Source organism: Zingiber officinale, chromosome 8B (genome assembly GCF_018446385.1).
Source record: "Zingiber officinale cultivar Zhangliang chromosome 8B, Zo_v1.1, whole genome shotgun sequence".
Lineage (NCBI taxonomy): Eukaryota > Viridiplantae > Streptophyta > Magnoliopsida > Zingiberales > Zingiberaceae > Zingiber > Zingiber officinale.
Window position 1 is genome coordinate 103311508 of NC_056001.1, and position 12627 is coordinate 103324134.

Below are 12627 nucleotides of genomic sequence, written 5' to 3' on the forward strand. Positions count from 1 at the left end.
TGGATTAATAACCACCTAGGTTGTAACCAAGCAACTTCCTTTGCCTCTTTATTTTATTAGTTGTTAAATTGCTTTAGTTTAATTGTGCTACTAATCTTGTTTGAAAGATCGAGAAAGGTCCATTTTTAATTTACAAGCAATTCACCCCCCTCTTGCCGGCCGCACGGGTCCTAACAAGTGATATCAGAGCCAGACTCGCTTCAAAAGGACTAACCACCATCCGAAGCAAAAGAAATAGCCGAATCCAGCATCTACCCGCTAAAATTTGAGGGAGACTTCGCTACATGGAAAAAGCGCATGGAGGTATTCTTCAAAATTGATTTTGAAATTTTACTAATTATAAAATATAGTTTTGAAGCACCTAAGGATCAACACGGAGCCGAGAAAGAAGCGTACATATGAACGAAGAAGAAACAAACCGACTTTGTGGCTAATGGAAAAGCAGAGATCCATCTGGTTAGTGTTCTTCCGCCCCAGAAGGTCAGCCAGATTGGAAGCTACGACTCCGCCAAATATCTCTGGGAAAAATTTCTGGAGCTTCATGAAGGTGCTTCGGAAGCCAAACTAGCAAAGCAGGACATCCTCCGAAGCCAGTTGACGAACCTCCGGATGAACAAGGGAGAAAAGGTAGCCCAACTCCATGCAAGGATCAAAGACCTGATCACTCAACTCAACAACCTCGGAGAAAAGGTAACAAATCGTGACTCTTTAAGGTACGCACTTAACGTCTTTCCGAGAACTCAAGAGTGATCAGCCTTAGTAGAGGCTTACTACATCTATAAGGACCTTGAGGTAAGTACTCTTGAAACCTTATTTTCAACTTTCGAACTTCATGAATCTCGTTGTGTAGATAATCAAGAATTAGAAAAATCTAACAACATTGCTCTAAAAGCCAAGGAGGAATCAGACGCCGACACTCCCCTGGACGATGATGAAACACTTATATGGTAAGAAAATTTAAGAAATTTTTTAGAACTAATAAGTTTAATCAAGTGCAAGCAAAGAAAAGAAAAGCAAGGAAGATAAGATGTTATAACTACAATGAAGAAGGAAAACAAGAAGAGACTAAGTACAATAAAGCACAAAACTCTGAAGGCGACTTGGGACTAGTTGTCATCAGAATCTGATTTGGAGTACGTTGGACTTGCACTGATGGCAAGTCACTTAGAGGAGGAGAGCATAGATGAAGGGGGAGGCTCCTCAGGAGAAAGCTGTAGCGAGGAGGAAGAAACAGACTTTAGGGCCAATTTGGTAAGTGAGGTATGTTTACTACCCCTGACCAGTTATATTCAGGCATTAAATCTATATGACTAGATCATTATGTAAGCTAAAATCAAAAAATAATAGCTTGAAAAAAGAAAATTTTGAATTAAAAACAATCTTAACAAAAATCTACCCTTTAAAAATGTATGATAAGTTAAAGAAAAAAATAAAAAATTAAAGGATCAAATTAAAAAATCTAGAAATTCTACATGTCTTAATCAAACTATCTAGAAAAATTACAGAAGCCTATCTTAAATATCATAAGGGACAAATTAGAAAAATATCACAAAAATATGTTCCAAAAAAATTTCTTATTAACCCTGTAGGTAAAAATTTATTTTGGGTCCCAAAATCTCTTGTAGTCTAAATAAATGTTTATGCATATTTAGAATATTAATTTCATTTGCAAAATATTTGAGGATTTATTTTAATGAAAATGAATTTTAAAAATTTAAACTAGCAAAACCTATATTTTTGTGCAAAATAATTTGTTTGTGCTAAAACATTTGTAAATTTTTCATGAAAATTTTTTCCTTAACCCTTAGAAAAGTTTCAAATTCTTTATCCAACTTTGTCTTTCCCAACTTTATTTTTGATGTAATCAAAGGGAGAGAATGAGAGTTGAGAGCTTAAGTCTAGGGGAAGGTTATATTAACTATGACTTTATTAACTCTATGTTTTTTCCTTAACTTTAACTCGGGTTGATACACATCAAAAAGGAAAAGATTATTAGTACCCGATGTAGTTTTCATGTGGGTCCTGTGTGTATTTTATGTCTTGTGTTTAAGTGTGCAGGAACTTAGGAGCACAAGAAGTCGAGCGAAAGGCGCAGCTAGCGAGAAGGACGGCACGGGAGAGAGTCGATGGGCTTGGTGCGTCCGAGAGACGAGGTGCTGTGGAAGAGTACGTTGGCAGACAAAAAGGGAGCGCGCGGTGTTTCCGAGGGACTAGAAGTCGGAGCGGAAGCTTGCTGGAGGAGAAGGCCGAAAGATGGGTCCGGGTGATCCCAATTCCGGATGGACGAAATCACCCAGATGATCGACGCAGTGAAAAAGGGAGTTGCGAAGCTGCTGGAGGCGCCCTCAATGTAGTTGGAGGCACCTCCGCGCCTTTATGTGAGAAGGTGCCTTCAACCCTTTGAAGACGTCTTAGACTGGGCAAAATGTAACTGTTAGCGAAGATAAAACCTTATCTTCGCTTCCCTTAGAGGCGCCTTCCACCTTGTTGGAGGCGCCTTCCAGTCTCGGATAAGATTTTCCAAGGGCTATAAAAAGACCCTTGACCTAAGAAATATTCAACAACTCAAGTATTAATTTCCTAATAACTTTCTAAGCATTCAACGAGTGCAAGAGGCTTGTTTGAAAGATCGAGAAAGGTCCATTTTTAATTTACAGGCAATTCACCCCCCTCTTGCTGGTCCTACGGGTCCTAACGAATTCCACCACCAAGATTCATTATTTAGTGGTGCATGTCCCTTTGACTCGCCGAGTATACTCTTAGCTACTATTTTCAACTTTGATACTATCTTATCCCATGTCGTATTAGAGTCACCATATATTTCATCTAATACTTGTACTCCTACCTTCTCCTTAAATATATTTTGTTTCTAATCTTTTAACTTCCACCACTTAATTCTAAGAGTTATATATATTTTCTTTCTATTGATATTATGTTCGAAGCGTTTATCCAACACTACTAACTTATGTTAGGTAGTTAAACTTTATCCAAGAATGACTTTCCAATCTTTATAAATCTTTCTATCCTTCTTCCTAACCATAAGAAAGTTAATTTGTGATTTATTATTATCACTTTGAACGTGACTAAGTGTTCCTCTTTTTTTTAAAAAAAAAGTATTAGCTAATATAAGGTCATATGCTATCGCAAAATCTAGTATAATTTTCCCTTCTTCATTTTTCATTCCAAACCCATAACCCCCATGTACCATCTTATGTTCCTCATTTTTCATTCCGACATGACATTTAGATCACCTTCTATTAAAATTATTTCATTTGGCGGAATATTTTGTAATACTTCATCTAAGTCATCACAAAATCTTGATTTGGTAGCTTTATATAATCCTACTTATAGTGCATATACACTAATTATATCCATAGTTTCTTTCGCCACTATTATCTTAAGGGGTATAATTCTATCTCCTTTTCTAACTACTCCTACAACTTCATCTTTTAACAAACTATCTACAACAATACCCATCCATTTCTTGTTTTACTCTTTCCTGTGTACCATAACTTAAAATCCGAGTTTTCTATCATTTTTGCCTTCTCACCTACCCATTTTGTCTCTTGTACACCCAAAATACTAATTCTTCTCCTAATTATCGTATCTACTACCTCCATTGATTTACCAGTGAGAATTCCTATGTTTCATATTCTAAATTTTAGACTATTAATTTTCCTATTATATTTGTTCTTATCCAACATATGGTGTGAGAACTCTTGCCTATTTAACACTACACCCAAGTTCTCAGGAAGATGTAGCAATCCTTGTTGATACGTTATAGTTGAACCTTACAATGCGAACTCTTGCATATTTAGCACTACACCCGAATTTTGGAAATATAGCGGTTCTTGCCGAAACGTTATAATCGAACCTTACAACGCGTTCCTTCCGGAGAATAACCTACCATTAACACAATAGTTTAATGGATCCATTTATTGAACATTTGTTATAGTTTTAACGTTGGCTGACAACCTAACATAACTGTGCTCCTTTATCCGGGCTTGGGACCGACCATGACTGGTTCGTCATGAGCAAAGTTTAATTAAACCAAAAATATTAGAAATTAAATTGAATTTATTAAAAAAGAAGAAAAGATAGTAAATTTTATATTATTTGATAAAAATATAATGGTCGACCAAAGTGAAATCTCAGAGTTAATGATACGAGGAAAATATATTTTTAGAGGAGACATAGTTAAAGATAACCAATGTGAATTCAACACCTAACAATCATGGAAAAGAATATAATTCTTGTTACATTAATACATGTAATGACACTAAGGACATTTGATAGTGACTTAGAAACATAATGATAATAATGGGAAATTTTAACACTGACTTATAATTCATGTCATGTTCAAATTGTTTTCCATTTGGCAACAATGACTTTTCTATATCAAAAACATTTGACGAAAAAAATTCAGCTTATTTCATTTTAATTATTAATGGATTGAAATGAATAACTTGTGCATTTCCATAAATGAAGGATATAAACTTATATACTTTTGTTATGAATCAACATTAAGTTATTGTATCTATTCTATTATGTTATTAAATATAATTTATGATATTTAACATACTTTTAGATGTCAAAGCTATCATAAACTAGAATCAATTTTTAAAATAATGATTTAACTATTATTCGATACAATTCATTATTCAAATAGTTCATCAAAACGAATCACAATACCTACCATGATTTCTTCACAAAAATGGGAATATTAATACAGTAGTGACAATAGTGTTGTACAAACAAATTCAACAAGAATTAGTGAAGATAATAGTATTGTAGAGTGAAAATTTTATAAACCACAAAAAAAATTCATACCACTCAAGAATATGATGTACTTATTAAAAATAGAAACAGAAATACTTAATACTTCACTAAAATCTAGAAAAACAACAATTTAATAAAACATAGGAAAAATACTAAGTGTAGAACAAAGAAAGGATATCGGAAATTTAGTCTCAAAGTGTAGAGCCATTCAAGAAACAAATATGCTTTTCCCACCTAAAAAATAAATAAATAAAATGAAAATAATCTCATTTAATTGGAGTAGTTTAACAGGTGAAGCAGAAACATAAACCAATGTCAGCTACAAAAAGTTTGTCCTAGGTGTACGTCTGTTTCTTCTTGTAATGTTGGTAAAGGTAATTAAAGCATGTGCCAATGGCCTCAAAAAATGAAGATAGATGATGATATAGTATGATACTCTGACTGAAGCTACATTCTAGTAATTATAATCAATTTAAGCATCTTTTTCTATTCTTTTATCATCAATTCATCACTGTCATCAGATAATATTTAAATAGGAATGATTTTTCAGGTAAAAAATAAAAGAAAACCCCCCAGCTTTGTTGCCTCCATCAAGAAGACAGGATCACTAGTAGAAAATAGAAATAAGAAGCATCAGAAATAAATTAGTTGATCATAGCAAAATAAAAACAAAAAGGAAAAGTTATCCTATGGCCAAAATATCAAGAAAAACATGTGAATAGATAGTCAGAATAGCATTTCACTATTTTCTTGAAGCTCATGCCTGAAAAACTTGATCTATCAATAAATAAGATCAGTGCATAAAACAAACAAATATAAATTGGTTGATTGATTGCTATTACCTCAAGTAATCAAAGTTCTTCTTTGGAAGGCCAGAATTAGTAATCGAAAATAACACCAGCAACCGCAGTACGTTGGCAAGTGATTCCTGCTTATGAATCATCTCCTCAATGTACTCAAAGCATCTGCTCATTCAAAAATACATATGTAGAAGCAGGTAAAAAATGAAAAAGGACAAGAGAAAGACTGAGAATCATTAAAGTTCCATATCAATTTCTAAAACGTCTAACTAGGCTCCTACTTACAATTACGAAAAGAAATCCCTAAGAGAAAGGATGTCAATTACATTTTATTAATTTTTCTTCTTTCTATTTATTTCATTTATTCTTTTTGAAAGTCTCCAAAGCTCTGTGATATCAATTTATGTTTCTTAGTTGAGTTCCTTCTAGATTTGGCAGAGTCAAGTTGGTGTTTCTTTGAGATTATAAAATGGTTTCTCGTCACAATTGTATTACCTAAGTAAATCTGATGAAGATTCAGTTACTAATATCCATAAATAAATCTAGAAATTAGAAGATAGAAACATTCCATTGACTCACACTAGCTTTGGCTGTAAAAGTTCCATAAGAAAATTCAGCAAATTTTTTAAATCATATACAACAAACTTCTAAAGTAACTATCACTGTGTAGTGTATAATTTGTAAAAATAGGTTACATGATTGTCCTCAGAACTGACTATTGTAGATAAAGCATCTCAATAGAAAAAGGACAAAGAAAACTGTCATAATGACAATTCCTAGTTCGGCTAATAAATAATTCAAAGAAAAATGCATTAGCTTACATGTCATAATTCTGGAGCTCAAGAAGTGTCTGTTCTATGTCTAGTCGAGCATGGAAAGATGGTTTAGAAGTAAAAGATTGCAGATGTTGAGCAAGGTTTACGTGTCTCTGGAGAAAAAGATAAACCATAAGTTCATGTAAATGGCATTGAACAAAATTTAAATAAAAGACCACTTACAGCAATTTCAGGCAATGAGTTTAATTTCTTAACAAAATCCTTCAGCTCCGATACTGATTGCGACTGCCATATAAATGGGTGATGATAAGGTAAATAATATTCATAAAAGTATGGTCATTCAAACTAAATACCAGCGATGAATATGGTTCCAGCTATGTCAAACTTTAATACAGGATAACAGGAAGTGCATTCTTCATCAGTTAGAAAAGAAAATGATAAGTAATATGCCGCTAACTAATTCCAAATTCACTAGCAAAGTAGATTAAAAGATACAGTCATTCAAACACAAACTATATGGTGCAGAATACAGTTCCTAGTATATCAAAATATATGACAGGATAGATGCAGCAGCATTCTTCATCAATTAGAAAACAAATATACTGCTAACTATGTCCCAAACTCACTAGAATACCAAAAGTAGATAAAAATGTTCTTCTAAAACAAAATAACCCAAATAAGTTGTTTAACTCCAAAAACATCAACAATAACACTAACAAAAAAATGATGAGAGAATCATATATATATATATATATATATATATATATATATATATATATTATGAGAAAGGAAGACTGGATATGATCTTGCAAATGAGGATTTGGTTTAAGTTGGAACTTTGAACTGATTCACCAGTGCTTCACATAATTTCATATTAATCAACTATGGAATGAATTAGTTGCTGAATGCAAAACATAACTCTCAGCAGAAGCATTCAATTGTTTGTGTGATCTTAATTTAATGAGCATCCATGCTCAATTCAAAAAAGTAGATGTTAAATATACAATTTTGATTAATCAAAGGGCTTAGATAGTTCAATAGTATAATATGTTGTAATCAATAAACCCATGAAATTTTATCATATCCATGATTGAAGTTTATCATACTCAGTCTTCCTATTGCTACAGTTTTGTTCCACTTATGCTAGTCGAACTCTTAGTTGCCAAGCAAGTCGCAGTGATAGATATGCAGATTAACTGATTCAAATACCAAACGTTCCACTAGTATTTAATTTGGGTGATGAAATATTATGGTGCTGATTTGACTCTGAATGGTGAAATAACCTATCCTCATGCCCAATACAAGACCCTCATTCAAGTATTAGTAGAGACTCCTACTAATAAGAGAGTAGTAAAGAATTGGTTCTGTGAATTTTCACTTCAACTGACTATATTATTGTTTTCTAAAAGTAAATAAACTAAATAGGAAAGGATTAAAAGAGTGGACCACATCAACAAAGTTCGGTCGGTGCCAAATATCAGCACTGAGGTGATACCATTTTGAACTCATACCAAACTTCGTACTAACAAAAAAATGTAACCATGATCCATCTTAAGGCATTAGTAACAATCACTGAATAAGTATCTAATAGCACAACCATGTCCTTTAACATGTGTGTTTTTCCAATAAATTCGAAATTAATTTAGAAGCAATATCAGATTTTTAACAAGACATTGTGTCAATGTTAAATTGTGCCATATAATTCATTTATTAACTATTAAGTTCAGTCACTAGCTTAAAATCTAGTTAGTTCACTCATTTAAGACCATAAACCCCTTCATTATCCCACAACTCTTCATGCTCATACATCATAATGTCCCCAAATTATAGTTCGACTCCACTATGAAGATTCAAAGTCTAACTCATGTAAACACACATAACCAGTAACATAAAAGGCCTAATGGTAACTTTGTAATAAAAAAGGAAACCATTTGCAAATGCCATACCATGCTTAGAATAAGTTCATCTCTATATCATAGGTTAATCTAAATAAGAGAACTAACACCACCTAAATGTGTAAATTGAGTATTAGTTCGCTAATCCAAGTCTATAAATTTGCTTCATTGCTTAATTTAGTATTGTGATAATCTTGGTCACTTAAGGCCCAATGCTCTTGCCAAGACCTAACGTCTAGCCCTCATGCTAGAATAAACAATCACTCCTTGATGTAAAGAGAGGTAAAATGGTGGTTCCCATGGTCATACCATGCCATGCAAGACGGTCGACATGTATCATTATGATAAATCACCAAAATTCAATACCACTCAACACGAATGTTCAAAATCTTGAGACATACCGTAGTTTCGATGTTTGATTGAAAAGGGGTTGTTCGATACTGACGCTTCAATGCATGTGTCGGTGACAGATTGGAGGTTGAAGGAGGAAAAAATGTACTAAGTGGCATCGAATTTCAATAATTTACCAAAATGATATATTTCGATTGTTTCGCAAGGCATGGTACAAGATTTAAAACAATGTCTTCGTCCTATGCTTCATCTCCTTCCTTCTTCAACTCCAATCTATTATCGGCACCATGCATCGAAACATCGACATGATACTAAAATAGTACTGTTCCAATCAAAGACCAAAACTTTGACACGGTTCAAGATTTTGAACCTTTGTAATTCCTTCAAGGCACATGAATCCTTTTCCAAGTACCTAAATATTTAGGATCAAGATGGCTCCAATACCACAATGACAAAACATGTATCTCATCAAATGCGATAACTAACTCATACATTTGTTAGGCTCAACCATTAAGCAAAAATATTTAAAGCTAAATTAATAATATATTTCTTGAGCCTATTAATTCCTTTAATAGCTCCAAACGCATCATGTGGGACTAAATTAAGACATTGTACCTTTATTTGTGCAAATAGTGTGCCTTTTAACATGAGAAACTAAGAAATGAAGAAACTAGCATTTTAATGGAAAAGAGCTTTATGATGGTACTTACTTGAGATTTAACTTCTGCATAATCTTGTTGAATTGAAGTTGCCTTCTGGCGCAAAACCTGCACTTGTTATCATGATTTAGAGAATAACTAACAGTTTATGATTAATGATAAAAGTGCAAAGCAAGTTCAATGCCGAAATCAAAGCAAGAAGGTGAAACAAGAAACCTGAACCACAACTTCAAAGTTCATATCTCGAATTTCCTTGAACAATTTGTCGCTGGGGAAACAAAGGAAAAAAACGAATAGACAACTATACTCCATTAGAAACTTAAAAGTGGAACTTCAATTTAATTTTCTAGTAGGATGAATGGAGAAAAATGCAGCACCTAAAATTCCATATGCATAGATTAATCTACAATACACAAAATTCCTTTCCGGCCAGCTAAGTGTTTCTAATAAAAATGGGCATACCCTTGTAGTGGTAAACAACAAAAGAATTGCTCACTTTTATTAGCAATAAAAATCCATCATAAATATCTACCAATCTGTTTTTGTAAAATGTTTATGTTGTGTATTAAGTTTTACAGAAACTCAACAAGGGATCTTAAAAGCACAAGTTCAATGTTTGATCAAATGCATCCAAACCACTGTCCTTTTTGCTTTCTTCAAATGTTTATTTAGATTATTAAATGGCATTTTCTTCTTCTTTTTACAATCATTCAATGATGTCTTTTAAGAAGCAACAATTAAAATTTGCTGATCATTTTTCGAGGTACAGAAAGCAAGAAAAAATTTCTAAATAGTTTGTCCCAGAAACAGGAAGTAATCTCTAATTCAATTATCTATGATGCCTCACGGAGTGGAAAACTCCAAACAAGGTAAGAGAGAACAATGACATGTCCTGCATTCCCGGGGAGGCCCAAAGACAACTTTTATGGACCTAGTGTGTGACAGTGTGTATGATTATTAGGGCAGCCCGGTGCACGAAGCTCCCGCTATGCGGGGTCCCAGGGAAGGATCCATTGTACGCAATCTTACCCTGCTTTTTGCAAGAGGCTGTTTTCAGGATTCGAACCCGTGACCTTTTGGTCACATGGCAACAACTTTACCGTTGCGCCAAGGCTCCCCTTCAATGTGTATGATTATTAGAAAAACAATAATTCATTGTGTAATGTTAGGATATTTGAGGAAGACCTTTTCTAGCTAAGAATTTACCCTTCTATTTCCCCATATGCTCATGGGGTCCTTAGTTCATAGCCAAGACTTAATCCACTCAATGCTAGGCAAACACACCATGGTTCAATATTGAGAAATTAATTATAAAAAAATAAACATAAATTGTATTTATTTATTTAAATCCCATAAAAAATTATCATGAAAATTTTATAAATATTATAGGCATACTTAATCTCACATGAATAGACTAAATATATACCTAGAATTCAGAGGAACCTTGACCTTTTTTCCATCTTGCTGGCTGCCCATAACAGTGGTATCAACCTCCACTGAACCATTATTGATTTGCAAAATCTACATATTAGCAATTTTCACTATGGTAGCACTGAGGTGCAATAGAATTACAGAAAAGTCAAATGATTGAGTAAAGTTTTAATAAAATAGTACCAGACAAATTGTTCATTACATTCTTTTAATAAACCAAAGAAATGTTTCATCCAAATTATCCCCTAAACACTGCAGACGAACAGAACCAATCATTTGCCAGATTTTATTCATGAATTAGTTCGAAAATAATAGGAATTTATCATCCAAGTAAGGGAATAGAACTATTCAATTACTCATTTTTTAGGTGATGTAGCAGCAACAATCTTTCAGGACATCATCAAGTTAATAGGCATATTAATAAGTATGCACATCAAGATAGTGGCCAAATTTTGAATGTACACAGTTGCCCACATAAATGGTGGTGAATAGGTTAGCAATTTCAATTCACAAGAAACTAAATGAACCCAAAATGAGTTTTACATACAAATTTACTGATGCCAAAGGTAATAATTTTCTTTTTCAGTTCTTTTTAAAAAGGTAAAATGATCTAGCAAACCAAATTGGTCATAGTTAAACTTTAAACTCATAAAAAATTGTTATTGTTTTAGTTTTATTATTTCAGAAAAAAATTTTATACATCGAATCTTAGGAGACTAGGCATTTGTAGGCCTTTAAATCAGGACCTGTACTATTGTTTTATTCATTCAATATAGTCTTTGATTCTACATTACTCTTTTCTCTATTTTTGGAAGATTACTATCTGAGGCATGCAAATCCTTAAGTCATTATGCCAAACAGTATCATCTACACAACTAAGTTTAGGGAAATAATCTTAATCTACGGTGTTAGTAGGAATCTAGGACTGTCACTTTTATGCAATATTTGATATCTTTTTTTACTTCAACTGTGTTTAATTTTCCACCTGTTTATCCTCAACAATAATTTACATCCATATCATACTCACGGTTTGCTATTTTCTATACCACCATATATTGAAATCATGATGTGAAGGATAGTAAATTCTAAGAACGAATATAAAATGTTTAGAGAAGCAAAAAAATTCATGAAAGACAGTTAATCCTACCAATGAGTGAAAGCAACCAAAACACAAACAAACAAAAAAAAGAGCAAAATTGTTCAGAGTTAATATAAATAGTTGCAGACATGATTTTGCCAAAAAAGTAATATTTGAAATGAATTTTGAATTCAAGCATGAAGTGAATTTAAAGACAAGCTATGAAAAAAAAAAAGGGAAAGGCCAATACAAGTGGGAAAATATTAATTTTAGTGCGATACATCTAAAAGTCACAATATGAAATGCAAGTTTGTATCGACCTGGTGGCATGCAGAGGTAAAAATGGCAGCTCAATAACTTCCATTGCTATTTGAAATTTTATATATTAGAAAAATGGTGGAAAAGGCTGGAGTTACAATTTATGACAAGAACAATTCAGTTTCGGTAACGTATTGTTTTGTGTTGATAAGTGTCATGCAAATAACGTTTCAGATTTTTTTTAAATATTAAATATATTAATTAAAATATTTTTACAACTATTTAATTGTTATAAATGCTTACTAAAAGGGCAGTCCAGTGCACAAAGTTGTCCCGAAGAAGAGTCAGACCACATTGAATCTATTGTACGCGATATTATCTTGTATTTTCCAAGAGGCTATTTTTGTAGCTCGAACGTCTATGACCTCAAAATCACATGACTAGTAACTTTACTGTCAAAGCTCCCCTTCATTATAGATACTATTAAGCTATATTTAAGATGTTAACGGTTGAGTTCAAATTTTAATATTATCTCGTCAAATTTTTAGTAATTGTTGAATCTTTTGCCACTATAATATATAAATTTAAAATCTATATTTT

The 12627-nt window shown here is 32.8% G+C and overlaps 1 protein-coding gene across 2 annotated transcripts in view; it reads right to left on the minus strand.

Annotated features, from left to right (window-relative positions):
* Positions 1-12627, minus strand: part of LOC122016215 (vacuolar protein-sorting-associated protein 33 homolog) — a 56443-nt gene that overhangs the window by 21170 nt on the left and 22646 nt on the right. The window contains exons 10-15 of one of the 2 annotated variants that reach the window (XM_042573447.1): positions 10687-10781; positions 9477-9528; positions 9312-9368; positions 6578-6640; positions 6401-6507; positions 5622-5744 (exon numbers count right to left, since the gene is read on the minus strand). In XM_042573447.1, coding sequence (XP_042429381.1) covers positions 5622-5744; positions 6401-6507; positions 6578-6640; positions 9312-9368; positions 9477-9528; positions 10687-10781 — 497 coding nt within the window. Of the gene's footprint in view, positions 1-5621; positions 5745-6400; positions 6508-6577; positions 6641-9311; positions 9369-9476; positions 9562-10686; positions 10782-12627 lie in introns of both variants that reach the window. The other variant, XM_042573446.1, reaches the window with a different exon arrangement.